This window comes from Suncus etruscus, chromosome 10 (genome assembly GCF_024139225.1).
Source record: "Suncus etruscus isolate mSunEtr1 chromosome 10, mSunEtr1.pri.cur, whole genome shotgun sequence".
Taxonomy (NCBI): Eukaryota; Metazoa; Chordata; class Mammalia; order Eulipotyphla; family Soricidae; genus Suncus; species Suncus etruscus.
The window spans coordinates 29,063,839-29,082,472 of NC_064857.1; the positions used below are offsets into that span (position 1 = coordinate 29,063,839).

The following is an 18,634-nucleotide window of genomic DNA, read 5'->3' on the forward strand; positions in this document are numbered from 1 at the left end:
CCTGAGTACCGCTGGGTGTGACCCAACAACCAAATATATATATATAATTATTTCATAATACTTATGAATAAGAACTATAATCATTAAGCTATAGAATTACCATTTGTATTATATAAAATTAACAAGTAAATTATAAATTGTAAAGCTATTTTCTTTGACTTCAAACAGAATTTACTTACCTCTAAGGAAAACTGTAAGACACTGAAACCTAAATGGTTGATGGTTAGAGTATTGCTGGAAAGCATGAAGTGCCTTTGTAGTAATTATTTCAACTATTTGTTTATCTAAAGGCAAAGAGTAAAATAGAATTAGCTACTAAAATATACAGTCAGAGCCAAGAAGTCTCAGGTACATTGGTAGTGTTAAAAAAAAAAAAAAAGACAACTAAATATGCAAGCCAATGGCAACAATAATTGAATCAAGAGACCTAAACTTAAACAATCTAAACTTAAAATGGGCCTGTAATACTGTCAGACTGGTGAGTTGGGGGGTTGTATGGGATGCACTGGGGAGCATTGGTTGAGGGAAGTGGACACTAGTAGAGGGATTGGCCCTGATTCATTGCATGTCTGAAACCCAACCATGATTTGTAGATCACAATTATTTTAATAAAATTATAAATTAAAAAAAGAACATACAGGCAGAGGCCTGGAGTGATAGTACAGAGAGTAGGGCTCTTGCCTTGCACACAGCACACCTGGGGTTAAATCCCTGGCATCCCACATGGTCCCCAGAACAGACCAGGAGTAACTTTTGAGCACAGGGGTAAAAGTAACCTCTAAGCACTGCCAGGTATGGCCCCCAAATAAAAATAAACAGAAAAATAATTTAGATGTAATTCCTACATTATAATACATGTATGTCCTACATTAAAAATCAGGCTGTAGACGACGGTGAAAGAGGTGGGAAATTAAAAAAAAATTAGGCTGTAGAGATAGGTCAATAGCCTGAACTGCATGCATAGATTCAGTATTTAGTATCTGATACAGCAAAGTTCCCTAAGCATTTTCAGGAAGAACCTTGAATATGAAACCAAGAATAAGTCCTGAGTTCTACAAGATGTGGGCACCCCCAAAACAAAGGCACTACTTTACAACTGATATTTATAAAATGTAAATGCATTTTTACCACCAAGTACTCTAAGTTTCCTGTCTTCCAGTAGAGAAGATGCACAGAGATTACATAAGTCATTTCTTACTGTTGCAGATTCTGTAGCACCAGGAACATGCACTCTTATATATTGAAATCCTGAAAAAAATCAGGGTTAAACTAAATTTGCTTTCAGATTTGCCTATTCATTTTAAATTATTTAATATTAATTTAGTTCAAAAATAATTAAGTTTTGCATGGTAGATCAGAAAGTTAAAGAATATGTATTCCTTGACTGTTTTTTTTTTCTTTTTTAAGATAACACCCATTGATGTTCAGTTGTTACTCCTGGCTCTGCACTCAGGAATCACTCTTGGTGGTGCTCAAGGGGCCATTTGAAATTCTGAAGATCAAACCCAGGTTGACCGTATGCAAGGCAATCACCTTATTTGCTGTGTTCTCTCTCCAAGCATGATTTTTTTTTTTAGGTCACACCCGGCCACACTCAGGGGTTACTCCTGGCTCTATGCTCAGAAGTTGCTCCTGGCAGGCTCAGGGGACCATATATGGGATGCCAGGATTCGAACCACCGACCTTCTGCATGCAAGGCAAACACTTTACCTTCATGCTATCTCTCTGATCCCTCCAAGCATGATTTAAAGAAATTCTTTTAACTTTATCCCAAACTAAATAAATTAATTTTGTCATAAAATTGGTATCTTGATGCTTGGCTATTTCTTCCTAGGTACTGTACTATAAAGCATTGTTAGTATAGATTTTAAGCACACAATTTTATTAGGTGCCAATAGGAAGATAATAACTTCAGTAACTGGTACTGATTTTCATTATGTAAAGAGTAAACAGAAGGAACAATCTAACCCAGTTAGAGATGGAGATAAATTGAAATCCAAATGCGATGACATATTGTCAATGACTTCGATCCCAATCTGTTGCATTCGACTCTCACCACTCAGCAATTGTGGTTCCCCACTTGGTACTGATTCCATAGATATAAACTGATGATCCCTAATCCTGTGACAGGGAAGGAAGTCATCTCTACTCTACTTTTTGTAAAGTCCCTAGTTCACTCTGGTTCTTGTGCCCATGTTAAGCAAAGCATGCCCAGAATCACAGGCTTAGTTGTGACTCTTGTTTTAGTGCCATCATATTTGCTTTTTCTTTCCACTAGGGCTAAAGTTTTCTGTTCTCTGTGTGTTCCCTCACCCTGTGTTTGTCCTTTAGAGCATTAACTCTCCCATTTATTCTCAATTTATGGTTGTTCTCTTCTCTTTGTATTCATTCCTGAGATGTTCTAAAGAGGTGGTGTGATGATGGTGTATTTTCTTATTGAGGAAACTGTACTTTCCATTGTGAACATATACAAATGACAATGTGTTAAAATTTTTTTTTAATTTTAATTAAAAATTTTTGTTAATGGGGCCGGAGAGATAGCATGAAGGTAAGGCATTTGCCTGGCATGCAGAAGGACGATGGTTCAAATCCTGGCATTCCATATAATCTCCCAAACCTACCAGGAGCGATTTCTGAGTGTAGAGCCAGGAGTAACCCCTGAGCGCTGCCAGGTGTGATCCAAAAACAAACAAACAAACAAACAAAAAATTTTGTTACTAAAAATCAGTTTTGAAATCCAAACTGAAAGAAAATATAGAATGGCAGTAATTAAAATAATATGGAATAATAATAGCAGTGGGCTGGAGAAATAGCTCAACTGGCTGAAGCACTTGCTTTACATGTAAGGAACTTTCATTCTGTCTTCCATGGTTCTCCAAGCACAGTCCAACAACAAAGCCAGGAGTATCTCTGAACCTCTCCAGGTATGACCCAAAAACTAAAGAAAAAGAATTATTCAGTAGAACACCAATAAACTAAAGAAATGAGTAAAAATAATATATTTCAAAGTTATACAAAACAAATGTTAGGAGACATAAATTTTTATCTCATTATTCTGTTTTGTGAATATTCCATAAATAATTACAAACATAATTTAAGATTAAACAATACAGTTCTATTTTTTATTTTCAATTTTAATATTTACCTTCTGAAAGAGGACATGCATCATCTGAACAAAAGAATCTTGCACCTTGAGTATACTTGGTTACAGTTGTCATTGAAACCACAATTCCTTGCATCATATAAAATCTCTGAGATGTATAATCAAGTGGAAACTTACACAGATCAAGATTATAACTTGGCAGATGAGGCAAATGTGTTAACTTCAGCACTACATTAATCTGATAATAACATAAAATGGTATTAAATTGCAGGTCCTGTTGGATTTGTTTCAATATAATAAGCATATTTTTTGATGAATCACACAAATTATATACCAAAATTATTAGCAAGCAATATCTTAACTATAAAATATTTATAATTAAAAAATTTAAAAATAAAGAAGTACAATTGGGTAAGGTCTCAAAGTCCTGAAACGCATGGCTGTTCATGCATTAACCCCAGTTTGATCCTAGATACCACATGGTTCTGGAGCACTTCTGGTGCCACCCAAAAACAAAAAAATTAAAGGAGTAAAATTCCTATAATTTTATAACAGGAAAAATTATTATGGATTAATTTCCTTTAAAAAAACATTCGTGGGCCCGGAGAGATAGCACAGCGGCGTTTGCCTTGCAAGCAGCCGATCCAGGACCAAAGGTGGTTGGTTCGAATCCCAGTGTCCCACATGGTCCCCGTGCCTGCCAGGAGCTATTTCTGAGCAGACAGCCAGGAGTAACCCCTGAGCATCGCCGGGTGTGGCCCCAAAACAAAAAAACAAAAAACAAAACAAAAAAAAAAAAACATTCTCTAGATGAAAAGACTTCTTTGTATTTAAACAAACAAACAACGACAACCTAATATAAATAAATACTTTGAACACCCAGATTGTGACCTTTAAATATAGGTTTTCCACAGGAAACAAGGCCTTTCAAGGGAAATATTGATGACCAGATTAAACAGAAAATGTATCAGATGGACATGTTGTCCCTTGATATGCCTAAACTAAGGATGCTATTAGAAAGCTAATGGACTATGTTTGAAAAACTGAAGAGCAAGCTTTAAGGAAATCCAAAGATCAAAGAATTTAAAAGAATTACAAATTATCCATAAAAATAAAACAGGTATGTTAAAAAATCATCAGTTCTCAAAATGAAAAAAAGGAAAAATACACAAAACATACTGATAATCACTAGACCAACTAGATTAAAAACTATTATTTGGGATAGAGCAATAGTACAAGAGATACATCACTTGTTTTGCATGTGGCCAAGCCAGTTTTAATCCCCAGATTTTCATATGGTCGCCCCTCACACACAGCCAAGAGTCATGTCTGATGGTCCAAAAATAAACAAAAAGACCCCCAAAATTCATTGTTTTCTGAGAATGTATTAATGGAAAGACTCAAAACACTTGATCTGTCTTTCCTGTATAAATTATATTTCAGCATAATCATGATCTTTATAGAATAATTTTAGCTAACATACTTGGAAAAGTATTACAATTTTAAAAACAGTTTTTCAACTGCTAAAATAATGGATTCTAGGCAATGAACACTTATGTAGGTAAACACTATGAGTTGAAAGTTGATTAGGAAGTGTTTGTTTCAGGGATCAAACTGACATGACTTGAACTCATTGCTTAATTGTACATTGTTAAAAATGGAACAACAGGTAATACAATCCTATGGCAAGATGCAATATAAAACACACAAGATTATGATTCATTTTGTAAAAATAAGTTGAGTCTGGACTTGAGAGAATATGTAGCAGGTATGGTGCTTGCATTACATGAAGCCAATCCAGGTTCAATCCTCAGCATCCCATATGATTCTCCAAATACACCCAGGTGTAATTCTTGAGTACAGATCCATAAATAACCCCTAAGCATCACTGCATGTAGCCCCCCCTCCAAAAAAAAACCCAAAAGTTGTCTGAGGCTACAGTGAGTACAAAGGGTAGGGCAGTTGTTTTGCATGTGGCTGACTGAGTTGATCCCTGTACCACAGATATGATCCCTGATCATGGAGTCAGGAGTAAGCCCTGAGCTCTGCTGGGTATAGCCCCAAACCTAATAAGTAAATAATGAAAGAAACAGTGAGATTAAAGAACCAATTATAATTGTTTTGATTTTTATGTGTGCAAGTAAACTTTATGTCATTCTTTTTTGTTCGTTTGTTTTGGGGTCACACTTTGTGACACTCAGGGGTTACTCCTGGTTCTGTACTCAGAAATTACTCCTGATAGTCTCAGGAGAACCATATGAGATGCCAAAGAACAAATTCAAGTGGGCTACATGCAAGGCAAACACCCTACCAGCTGTGCTGTAGCTCTGGTCCCCTAAGTCATTCTTTTTTTTTCTTTTGTAACTTTATTTGAATATCTTGATTACATAAATGATTGTGATAAGGTTTCAGTCATATAAAGATCACCCCTCTTCACCAGTGCAACATTCCCGCCACCAAAGTCCCAAATCTCCCTCCATCCCACCCCACCCCCACCTGTACTCCAGGCTTTCCAGTTCCCTCATTCATTCACTTGATTATGGTAGTTCTCAGTGTAGTTATTTCTATAACTGTGCTCACCACTCTTGTGGTGAGCTTCATGGAGTGAGCTGGTGTTCCAGCTCTCTTCTAATTGTCTCTGAGGATTGTTACAAAAATGACTTTTATTTTTCTTAAAACCCATAGATGAGTGAGACTATTCTGCGTCTCTCTCTCTCCCTCTGACTTATTTCACTGAGCATGATAGATTCCATGTACATCCATGTATAGGAAAATTTCATGACTTCATCTCTCCTGACGGCTGCATAATATTCCATTGTGTATATGTACCACAGTTTCTTTAGCCATTCGTCTGTTGAAGGGCATCTTGGTTGTTTCCAGAGCCTGGCTACTGTGAATAGTGCTGCAATAAATATAGGTGTGAGGAAGGGGTTTTTGTATTGTATTCTTGTGCTCCTAGGGTATGTCCCTAGGAGTGGAATAGCTGGGTCGAATGGGAGCTCAATTTCCAGTTTTTGAAGAAACCTCCATATCGCTTTCCATAGAGGCTGTACTAGACGGCATTCCCACCAGCAGTGGATAAGAGTTCCTTTCTCTCCACATCCCCGCCAGCACTGATTGTTCTCATTCTTTGTGATGTGCGCCAATCTCTGTGGTGTGAGGTGGTATCTCATCGTTGTTTTGATTTGCATCTCTCTGATGATTAGTGACGAGGAGCATTTTTTCATGTGTCTTTTGGCCATTTGTATTTCTTTTTTATCAAAGTGTCTGTTCATTTCTTCTCCCCATTTTTTGATGGGATTAGATGTTTTTTTTTTTGTAAAGTTCTGTCAGTGCCCTGTATATTTTGGATATTAGCCCCTTATCTGAAGGATGTTGGGTGAATAGTTTCTCCCACTCAGTGGGTGACTCTTGTATCCTGGGCACTATTTCTTTTGAGGTGCAGAAGCTTCTCAGTTTAATGTATTCCCATCTGTTAATCTCTGCTTCCACTTGTTTGGAAAGTGCAGTTTCCTCCTTGAAGATACCTTTAGTCTCAATGTCATGGAGTGTTTTTCCGACGTGTTGTTCTATATACCTTATGGTATCTGGTCTGATATCAAGGTCTTTAATCCATTTGGATTTTACCTTCGTACATGATGTTAACTGGGGGTCTATGTTCACTTTTTTGCAAGTCACTAACCAGTTCTGCCAGCACCACTTGTTGAAGAGATTTTCTCTGCTCCACTTAGGATTTCTTGCTCCTTTGTCAAAAATTAGGTAATTGTATGCCTGGGGAATGTTCTCTGAGAACTCAAGCCTATTCCACTGATCTGAGGGTCTGTCTTTATTCCAATACCATGCTGTTTTAATAACTATTGCTTTGTAGTACAGTTTAAAGTTGGGGAAAGTAATGCCTCCCATTTTCCTTTTCCCTAGGAGTGCTTTAGCTATTCGAGGATGTTTATTGTTCCAGATGAACTTCATAAGTGTTTGATCCACTTCTTTGAAGAATGTCATGGGTATTTTTAAGGGGATCGCATTAAATCTGTATAATGCTTTGGGGAGTATTGCCATTTTAATGATGTTAATCCTGCCAAGCCATGAGCAGGGTAAGTGTTTCCATTTCCGTGTGTCTTCTCTTATTTCTTGGAGCAGGGCTTTATAGTTTTCTTTGTATAGGTCCTTCACGTCTTTGGTCAAGTTGACTCCAAGATATTTGAGTTTGTGTGGCACTATTGTGAATGGGATTGCTTTCCTGACTTCCATCTCTTCCCTATTATTATTGGTGTATAAAAAGGCCATTGATTTCTGTAGGTTGATTTTGTAGCCTGCCACCTTGCTATATGAATCTATTATTTCTAGAAGCTTTTTGGTAGAGTCTTTAGGGTTTTCTAAGTAGAGTATCATGTCATCTGCAAACAATGAGAGCTTGACTTCTTCCTTTCCTATCTGAATTCCCTTGATATCTTTTTCTTGCCTGATCGCTATAGCAAGAACTTCCAGTACTATGTTGAAGAGGAGTGGTGAGAGAGGACAGCCTTGTCTTGTACCCGAATTTAGAGGAAAGGCTTTTAGTTTTTCTCCATTGAGGATAATATTTGCCATTGGCTTGTGGTAGATGGCTTCAACTAGATTGAGAAAGGAGGTTCCTTCCATTCCCATCTTGCTGAGAGTTTTGATCAAGAATGGGTGTTGGATCTTATCAAATGCTTTATCTGCATCTATTGATATGATCATGTGATTTTTATTTTTCTTGTTGTTGATGTTGTGTATGATGTTAATAGATTTACGGATGTTAAACCATCCTTGCATTCCTGGGATGAAGCCTACTTGGTCGTAGTGTATGATCTTCTTGATGATGCATTGGATCCTATTTGCCAGGATTTTGTTGAAGATCTTTGCATCAGCATTCATCAGGGATATTGGTCTGTAATTTTCTTTTTTGGCAGCGTCTCTGTCTGGTTTTGGTATCAAGGTAATGTTGGCTTCATAAAAGCTGTTTGGGAGAGTTCCCTTTTTTTCAATTTCATGGAAGAGTCTGGCTAGGATTGGTAGTAGCTCCTCTTGAAAGATTTGAAAAAATTCATTAGGAAAACCATCTGGGCCTGGGCTTTTCTTTTTTGGTAGATGTTTGATTACAGTTTCAATTTCCTCAGTAGTGATGGGGGTGTTTAGATATGCTACATCCTCCTTACTTAAATGTGGAAGGTTATAAGTGTCCAAGAATTTTTCCATTTCTTCTAGGTTCTCATGTTTTGTAGCATAAAGTTTCTCAAAGTAGCCTCTGACTATCCTTTGGATCTCTGCAATTTCTGTTGTGATCTCCCCCTTTTCATTTCTAATACGGGTTATCAGATTTCTCTCTCTCTCTTTCTTTGTGAGTTTTGCCAATGGTCTATCAATCTTGTTTATTTTTTCAAAGAACCAGCTTCTGCTTTCGTTGATCTTTCGGATTGCTTTTTGGTTTTCCACTTCATTGAGTTCCGCTTTCAGCTTTATTATTTCCTTCCCTATTTTTGGTTCCTTCTGTTGGTCATTTTCTAATTGTTTAAGCTGCGCCATTAAGTTATTCAGGTATGCTCCTTCTTCCTTCCTGATGTGTGCTTGTAGAGCTATAAATTTTCCTCTCAGGACTGCTTTTGCTGTGTCCCATAGATTCTGGCAGTTTGTGTCTTCATTATCATTTGTTTCCAGGAAAGTTTTGATTTCCTTTTTGATTTCATCTCGGACCCACTGGTTGTTCAGTAGCAGGATGTTTAATTTCCAATTGTTAAAGTTTTTCTTCTGTGTGGCTTTGTAGTTCACATCTAATTTCAGAGCCTTGTGGTCAGCAAAGGTAGCCTGCAAGATTTCTATCCTCTTGATTTTATGGAGGTATGTTTTATGTGTCAGCATGTAGTCTATTCTGGAGAATGACCCATGTACATTGGAAAAGAATGTGTATCCAGGTTTTTTGGGATGGAGTTTCCTGTATATATCTACTAGTCCTCTTTCTTCCATAACTCTTTTCAGGGCTAGTATGTTTTTGTTGGGTTTCAGTCTGGTTGACCTATCAAGTGTTGATAGGGCTGTGTTGAAGTCTCCCACAATGATTGTGTTATTATTGATTTCTTCTTTCAGATTTGTCAGTAATTGTATTAGATAATTTGATGGTCTCTCATTGGGTGCATATATGTTTAATAGTCTGATTTCTTCCTGTTGCACATATCCCTTGATTAGTACATAGTGTCCATCTTTGTCCCTTACCACTTTTCTGAGTATAAAGTTGGTGTCATCTGATATTAATATGGCCACCCCAGCTTTTTTCAGGGTGTTGTTTGCTTGGATAATTTTCTTCCAACCTTTGATTTTGAGTCTATGTTTGTTCTGACTATTCAGATGTGTTTCTTGTAGGCAGCAGAAGGTTGGATTCATCTTTTTGACCCATTTTGCCACTCTGTGTCTTTTAATTGGTGAATTTAGTCCATTGACATTGAGGGAGATGATTGTCATAGGATTTAATGTCATCTTTGTAGATAAGTTTGCTGTGTTTGTTGGTCTCTCTTGTCTTAGAGTAGACCTGTCAGTTTTTCCTTTAAGGCTGGTTTATCATCTGTGAAGTTTCTGAGCTGTTGTTTATCCGTGAAGCTGTGTATTCTTCCTCCAAACCTGAATGTGAGTCGGGCTGGGTGCAGTATTCTTGGGGAGGCATTCATTTCATTCAATCTTGTCACAATATCCAACCACTGTCTTCTGGCCTTGAGAGTTTCTTGTGACATGTCTGCTGTAAGTCTTAGGGATGCTCCTTTGAATGTAATTTCCCTTTTTGATCTTGCTGCTTTCAGTATTCTATCCCTATCTATGGGATTTGTCATTGTAATGAGGATGTGTCTTGGGGTGTTTTTCTTTGGGTCTCTTTTAGCTGGTATTCTTCGGGCATGCAGTATTTGATTGCATGTAGGCTTTAACTCTGGGAGTATCTCTTTGATGATGTCTTTGACAGTTGATTCTTCTTGGAGATCTCCTTCCTGGGTTTCTGGGACTTCAATGATTCTTATGTTGTTTCTGTTGAGTTTATCAAAGACTTCTATTTTCATCTCTTCGCATGCCTTGAGTACATTTTCCATTGCCTGTTCGTTTGTCTTAAGGTTCTTTTCCAATTTCTTCTGTTGTGTTGAGCTTTTCTGCATCTCAGCTTCCAGTACTCCGATTCTCTCCTCAGCTGCTGATACCCTGTTGGCGAGGCTATCCATTGTGGTTTTCAGTTGAGCAACCGTATTTTTCAGATCTGTTATTTCAGTTTGGAGTTTTCTGATTTCTGTTTTTTCTTCTCTTCAGATCGATTTATGCTCTTTTTGAGTTCTACAAACATATTCCATATTTCTAATCTAAACTCCTTATCTGAAAGGTTAATCAGGTGGTTGTAATTTATTAGATCAACCGAGCTTTCGTCTTCATCTCTATGGATGGTGTTTGCCTGCGAGTTTTCCCCATTGTCACGCTTGTAGTGTGGTTTTTCCTGCATGTTGTGGTGGGGTTCATTGATTAGGAAGAGTTCGCGGCTGCAAAGGGAAGCAAAGGGGCTGAGCGCTTCTGCTGCCTCTAGTTGAAAGTCCTCAGAGTGAACAAAGGCAGGGCAGGGCAGAGCGATCCCGCAGCCCCAGATTGCAGGCACTCACCAGCTTCAAAATGCAGTTTTTTAGGGGTGCACTCCCTAGGCCCCTGAGGATACCTTCGGAAGTTCAGAAGCACAGTTTCAGGCAGACAGAGATAGGAGTTTTCCCCGAAGTCCTCAGAGTGAACAAAGGCAAGGCAGGGCAGAGCGATCCTGCGGCCCCAGAATGCAGGCACTCACCAGCTTCAAAATGCAGTTTTTTTTGGGGGGTGCGCTCCCTAGGCCCCTGAGGAAACCTTCGGAAGTTCAGAAGCACAGTTTCAGGCAGACAGAGATAGGAGTTTCCTGAAGTCCTCTGAGTGAACAAAGGCAGGGCAGGGCAGAGCGATCCCGCGGCCCCAGAATGCAGGCACTCACCAGCTTCAAAATGCAGTTTTTTTTGTTTTTTGTTTTTTGTTTTTTTGGTTTTTGGGTCACACCCGGCGGTGCTCAGGGGTTACTCCTGGCTGTCTGCTCAGAAATAGCTCCTGGCAGGCACGGGGGACCATATGGGACACCGGGATTCGAACCAACCACCTTTGGTCCTGGATCGGCTGCTTGCAAGGCAAACGCCGCTGTGCTATCTCTCCAGGCCCAAAATGCAGTTTTTTTAGGGGTGTGCTCCCTAGGCCCCTGAGGAAACCTTCGGAAGTTCAGAAGCACAGTTTCAGGCAGACAGAGATAGGAGTTTTCCCCGAAGTCCTCAGAGTGAACAAAGGCAGGGCAGGGCAGAGCGATCCCACGGCCCCAGAATGCAGGCACTCACCAGCTTCAAAATCCCCTAAGTCATTCTTAAGACTCCAACTGGATAAATTTAAATGTAGACTAGATTAGACAATAACATGAAATTAATGTTATTTTTGTAAGGGGTGATAATGATAGTGTGACTAAATAGGAAAAAGTTTTCCCATGTCCTTCATATATTATGATAATTAAAATAAGAAAAATACACTTATTTAATTATAATTAATAATGTAAAAATTAAATGATAGATTATTAACAGATAATTGATTAAATAAATTATTTAATAATTAAAATGAGAAAAATATAAATACCGTGTTACTTCACTTCTGTGGAAGATAAGGAAACAAAGTAAATGAACACACAAGCCAAAAGGCCAGAGAGTTCAACAGGCTAAATATATATATATATATATACATATATATATGCTTTGCATACAGGACATCCAACATCTATCACTACTTTGCATAATCTCCTAATCAGTGCCACTAATGACCTTGAGCACAAATCTGGGAGTAGTCCTTGAGCACTGCCTGGTGTGACCTCAAAACAAAACATTCCTCCAGAAAATAACAATAAAAACAAACTTAGAGCTGGGAAGATAGTTCAACAGGCTGAGTCATGCAAGAGGCCAGTGTTCTACCGCTAGCACTGCATGACCCTCAGCACCACTAGGAGTGATCCTCAATTGGAAGAAGACCTTCAGCATTAATGGGTGGGGGCCCCAGGAAAAAATATGAATACAAAACACTTAGATAAATACAGAAGATTATTGGTTACCAAAAAAAAAGAAGGTAGTTGTGAAGATAAAGGTGGGTGAAATGGGAAAGGTGATCAATTGTATTGAATTTGAAACTAGGCTTTTGATGGTGATTATAATGTAGCATATTTACTGGCAAATATCAGACACCAGAATATAGTATAGTGTTGTATAATGCTAGAATAGTATATGTAATGCTGAAAAATATCTACCGGATATAAACCAATGTTTCTTTTTGTCTTTTTTTTTTGGGGGGGGGGTCACACAAGGCAGTGTTCAGGGTTACTCTTGGCTCTTCGCTCAGAAATCGCTCCCTGCAGGCATGGGGGACCATATGGGATGCCAGGATTTGAACCACTGTTCATCCTGGATCTGCAGCTTGCAAACGCCCTACTGCTGTGCTCTCAGATCCCTAAACCAATATTTCATTAAGAAAAAAATGTTAGGGGCCGGGCGGTGGTGCTAGAGGTAAGGTGCCTGCCTTACCTGCGTTAGCCTTGGACAGACCGCAGTTTGATCCCCCGGCGTTCCATATGGTCCCCCAAGCCAGGAGCGACTTCTGAGCGCATAGCCAGGAGTAACCCCTGAGCGTCACCGGGTGTGGCCCAAAAACAAAAACAAAAACAAAAACAAAACAAAACAAAACAAAACAAAAAAAAGTTACATGTCCTTAGTTTTTAGCTATTTATTTTGAAGTATATGAGATAAAATAACAGAAATCTAGGATTCGTTTTTAAATATTTCAGAAGAAAAATAATGATGCAGATATGGCAAAATATTTTGTTATTTAAGATATATACATATATGTAAGTTATATATATTGAAAATCACAAAAGTAAGATGTATATGTAATGAACATTGAAAAAAAGAATATATGTCTTAATAAACAAAAGGTATATAAGTGTAAAAATAGTCATAAGTAATCTTGAAATGTTTTGCCTTAGTTTTCTTTGCTAAATTTAATGGAAAACTTACTTGGGTTTCAGTTTGTAATTGTCCAATTAATGATAGAGTTTTAACAGCAGTAAAACAGACCTGTGATTTAAACAAATAAAGCAAAATATTAGCAAAAATTTTAGATATCATAAAATTATTATTTTTTTAATTTAAAAAATATGGAATGCTTCACAAAATTGCGTGTCATTCTTGCACAGGGGGCATGCTAGTCTTCTCTGTATCGTTCCAATTTTAGTATATGTGCTGCTGAAGTGAGCACAATTATTTCTTTTTGTAACTTACTGATTGAAAAATTTGAACAGCTTTTAAAGGCTGGTGTAAAATGTGATTTCCAAGTTCAGCATCTAATTCAACAACATCAGAGGGATTTATCAAAATATTGAATCGATAAACAGCATACTTTTGTTTTGAATCTATAAAAATAAACAAACACAATAGTGATAATCACATGTAGAAATTTATTTTAAAATTTTTAAAATAAAATCACTGTTATCAAACATACCATTGTACTGCTTGCAATCATCTATAAATTTTTGAAGACCTCCACTTCTGCCAAGATAAGCAAGTGCTGCTTCTTTCATTTTCAGATTTGCCATTTTCTCCTAGTTAATTCCTTTTTCTCATCACTGATTAAATCACAGTTGCTGGAAAAATTGATAGAAAAGATGAGAAAATCTAGAAATAAAATTAATATGTATGTTTAAAGACCCCCTACTAAAGACATTTAAGACCTCTGATAATTTTATGTTATTAAAATCGAGAGCAAATAAAGCTAAGTAAAAATTCTACTTGGGAGGCCAAAAAGATGGTACAGTGGTTAAGGTATGTACTATAAATGCATGTTGACCCAAATTCAATCCCAAGCACCATATGGTCCTCAGAGTATCTAGATGCAGTCCTGGGAATGTTCATGTACTGTTGGACACATCTTTAAAGCCTCCCTTCTCACCAAACACTATTGTCATGGACTGGGTAACCTCTAGCACTACAGGGCTTGTGCAGCAATGCATCCCCAAACCCTAGTATTGAACCACTAGCCCAACTGGTCTAGAACTCTGATGAGCCTCCTAAAAACCACTTGGGAAACACCCATCAAAAGAAAAAAAGTCACAGGGGACTGGGAATGTGACTCAACTGTATAGCCTTAAATGAATAAGACTCTGGGTTTGACTCATGGCACCACCAAACAATCAAAACCAAGCCAAACTAAATCCTAGCTAAAGAGGGAAAAAGAGTCTTTTAAAAAGAAATCAATACTAGATCATATGCGATTTTCCCCATAAGACTACAAATTTAAGAGCAGGAGCCTCAAAGATACTTTAAATATTGAAATATTAGATGATAAAGTTGCTTTATAGGAGTTATTATAAAAAGGTGATAAAATTGTTTTATAAATTTGTAATTCAATTTAACAAAGTATAGTTAACTCAGTAAACACCAAAACTTAGTTTTCAGCCTAGCATTTCCTAGTTGCTATGGTGAATATTGGCTCAGCATCTTTTTCTACAGAAAATGAGGGATTAAGTTAGAAAAAATGTCATTCTGTCTTTAAGTCTTTATTATACACTATTATAAAAACACTAAATACAGGGACAGGAGAGATAGTAGAGGGTAGGTCACTTATCTTGTACAGGACTGACTTGGGTTTGATTCCTAGTTACTCCTTATGGTGTCCCAAACCTCACTAGGAGTGATCCCTGATTGCAAAGCCAGAAGTATAACCCTGAGCACTCTTAAGTACAACCCCAAGCCAAAAACAAACAAAAGTACTTAGTAATATTCTGTCTTCATTTAAAGGGAGCAAACACTAGTGGAAAATAATAACATTGGAGTCGGATTGATGGCACAGCGGTAGGGCATTTGCCTTGCACACGGCCGACCTAGGAAGGACTGTGGTTCGATCCCTGGCATCCCATATGGTCCCCTAAGCCAAGTGTAATTTCTGAGCTCATAGCCAGGAGTAACTCCTGAGCATCACTGGGTGTGCCCCCCCCCCAAAAAAAAAGTAAAAAAAGAAAGAAAGAAAATAACATTGGGGCTGGGGCGATAGCACAGCGGTAGGGTGTTTGCCTTACATGCAGCTGACCCATAATGGACCTGGGTTCAATCCCTGGCATTCCATATGGTTCCCCAAGCCTGCCAGGAGCAACTCCTGAGTGCAGAGCCCGGAGTAACCCCTGAGTGCCACTGGGTGTGGCCCATTAAAAAAAAGAAAGAAAAAATGACATCAATTAATTACAGTATGTTGTAGAGATAAAATAATTAAGTTTTTTTTTTTTTGGGCCACACCCGGTAACGCTCAGGGGTTACTCCTGGCTATGCGCTCAGAAGTCGCTCCTGGCTTGGGGGACCATATGGGACGCCGGGGGATCGAACAGCGGTCCATCCAAGGCTAGCGTAGGCAAAGCAGGCACCTTACCTTTAGCGCCACCGCCCGGCCCAAGTTTTTTTTTTACTGAGAACAAAATTCTTTTGTGACAGACACACATAAATGAAATGCATTTGTTATTGACTTCTCAAGGGGTGGTTAAGAAAATGAGGAAACTCTTTGTTAAGAGTTCATCCTGAAACTTGGGTTCATCTGTTGAATTATGAAGCTAGAAGAACCCAAAGGAGACATAGGCTCCCATTCTCTTCACTCAGTACTTATCAGCAATCTTGGAGAACATTTCTTTCCTTTAAAGTTGCAGTTAGCTTAATATAGTCCCATCTTTTTGTCTTCACTTCCAGTTGTTTGGAGAGTGATGTTTACTCCTTGAAGATGCCTTTAGTCTCAATGTCATGGAGTATTTTACCTATGTGTTGTTCTATATACCTTATGGTTTCGGGTCTGATAGCAAGGTCTTTAATCCATTTGAATCTGACCTTTGTGCATGGTGTTAAATGGAGGTCAGAGTTTGCTTTTTTGCATGTGACTGACCAGTTGTCCCAACACCACTTGTTGAAGAGACTTTCCTTGCTTCATTTGCATTTCTTGCCCCTTTAACAAAGATTGATTGTATGTCTGGGGAACATTCTCTGAATGCTCAAGTCTATTCCATTGATCTGAAGGTCTGTCTTTATTCCAATCCCATGTTTTTTTAAATGACTATTGCTTTGTAATACAATTTAAAGTTGGGGAAAGTGATGCCTACAATATTCTTTTTCCTAAGGATTGCTCTAGCTATTCGTGGGTGTTTACTGTTCCAAATGAATTTCAGGAATGCTTGATCTACAAAACTTAAGAAAAGAAAAAAATGGGAAGAAGAAATTAACAGATACTTCCTCAAAGAAGAAATACAAATGGCCAAAAGGCACATGAAAAATGCTCCATATCACTAATCATCAGGAAGATGCAAATCAAAACAACTATGAGGAACCATTTCAGGCCACAGAGACTGGCACACACCACAAAGAACAAGAACAATCATTGCTGGCATGGATGTGGGGAGAAAGGAATTCTCATTCACTGCTAGGAGGAAATGTCCAGCCTTTTTGAAAAACAATATGGAGATTCCTCAAAAACATTGACATATGGGACATTGAACTCCCATATGATCCAACTCTACCACTCCTACGGATATACCCTAGGAACAACAACAATAACAACAAACACAACACAAATGACCTTCTGCATACCTATATTGATTGCAGTGCTATTTACAACAGCCATAATCTGGGAACAGAGCCAGATGTCTGACAACAGATGGCTAAAGAAACTGTGGTATATATATATATATATATATATATATATATATATATATATATATATATATATATATATAATGGACTATTATGCAGCTGTCAGGAGAGATGAAGTCATGAAATTTTCCTACACATGGATAGACACGGAAACTACTATGCTGAGTAAAATAAGTCAGAAGGGGAGAGAGATAGTGGCTGAAGAGAGAGTATGGAGGTTAGGCATTTGCCTTGCATGTAGAAGAATGATGGTTCGAATCCCGGCATCCCATATGGTCCCCTGAGCCTGCCAGGAGTGATCTCTGAGTGATGAGCCAGGAGTCCCTGAGTGCTGCCGGGTATGACTCAAAAACCAAAACCAATAAATAAATAAATAAATAAGTAAATAAATATAAAGGAGAGAGATAAACACAATAGTCTCACTCATCTGTTTTGGATTTTAAGAAAATAAAATACATTATTTTAATAATACATAGAGACGATAGAGATGAGGGCTGGAAGGACCAACCCATGATATAAAGCTTGCCACAAAGAGTGGTGAGTTGTTAAAAGAAATAACTACACTGATAACTATCAAGACAATAGTAGTGAGAGAAATAGAATGCCTGTCTCGAATACAAGCAGGGGGTGGGAGAGGAGGGAGATGGGGGGCATTAGTGGTGGGAAGGTTGCACTTGTGAAGGGGAGTGTTCTTTTTTTAACTGAAACTCAACTGCAAACATATTTGCAGTCATGGTACTTAAATAAATATATTATTAAAAAATAAAGTTGCAGTTAGTTTTCCACTGGCTCATTTCAGTCATGGGATTTCCTGGCTACAGAGATAGTACAGCACATAAAGTGCTGATCTTGCTTTCAGCAGATCTGAGTTCAATCTCCAATACTGCATAAGGTGTTCAAAGGACCCCAGGAGTGATCCCTTAGCAGAGCCGGAAGTAAATCCTGAGCACAGTCAAGTGTGACCCAAAGCAAACAGAAGTCATAGAGTTACCAAAAGAAATCACATATAGAAGATGACAGTTCTTTGGCCCAAGAACCAAATGGTGCGTGAATTACCTGTAAAGTATATTCTGCAAGCAAATTAGAATATTTTTGGTAATTCAATGTAATAAAGGACACCTATGAAAACCATCAGCTAAAATTATATGTAATGGTCCAAGACCATTGTTTTTTTTTTTTTCTGTTTTTGTTGTTGTTGTTGTTTTTTGTCCAAGACCATTGTAATGGTCCAAGTTTTCTTCTGGAGCAAGAGAGAAGCAAGCTTGCTCTGTTCCTTCCATTCACCATTTTATGGATTTCTTTTAACATTGCATCATTTATTATTTATTTTTCTTAACTACTTTATTTAAACACTGTGGTTACAAAGTTGCTCATGATTGAGTTTCCATCATACAATATTCACCTCCTTCACCAGTGCCCATTTCCCACCATGATGTCCCCAGTTTCTCTCCTGCCCTCCCACCCTGCCTGCCTCTGAAACATTTTACTTCTCTCTTTCTCCCTCTTTAGCTTCCTCTTTTCCTTTTTAGACACTGTGTTTTGTACTACTGTTAATGAAGGTTTACCATGCATATCAGTATATATCGTTTCAGTATCCAGTTCTTGCCCAGAGTGTTAATTTTTAACTATCACTGGCAATGTTATAGTGGTTCCTTCTCTAGCCTATCTGCACTGTTCCACTATTTGTGGCAAGCTTCCGACCAATGGCTGGTCCTCCTAATCCTTATTAAGATGCTGTTTTAAAAGAAATTCTGGGGCCAGCGAAATAGCATGGAGG

The 18,634-nt window shown here is 38.1% G+C and overlaps 1 protein-coding gene and 1 non-coding gene across 2 annotated transcripts in view; both read right to left on the reverse strand.

The window, feature by feature from the left end:
* The window catches only part of MCMDC2 (minichromosome maintenance domain containing 2), a 39,860-nt gene extending 26,088 nt beyond the window's left edge, over positions 1 to 13,772 (reverse strand). Inside the window, exons 1-6 of the mRNA XM_049781817.1 lie at positions 13,679 to 13,772; positions 13,459 to 13,589; positions 13,195 to 13,254; positions 3,146 to 3,341; positions 1,129 to 1,248; positions 180 to 284 (exon numbers count right to left, since the gene is read on the reverse strand). Coding sequence (XP_049637774.1) covers positions 180 to 284; positions 1,129 to 1,248; positions 3,146 to 3,341; positions 13,195 to 13,254; positions 13,459 to 13,589; positions 13,679 to 13,772 — 706 coding nt within the window. The remainder of the gene's footprint in view (positions 1 to 179; positions 285 to 1,128; positions 1,249 to 3,145; positions 3,342 to 13,194; positions 13,255 to 13,458; positions 13,590 to 13,678) is intronic.
* Positions 13,329 to 13,435, reverse strand: LOC126021541 (U6 spliceosomal RNA). Its single transcript, XR_007500048.1, has one exon. It is a non-coding gene; the product is annotated as a U6 spliceosomal RNA (small nuclear RNA).
* Positions 13,773 to 18,634: the final 4,862 nt, after the last annotated feature.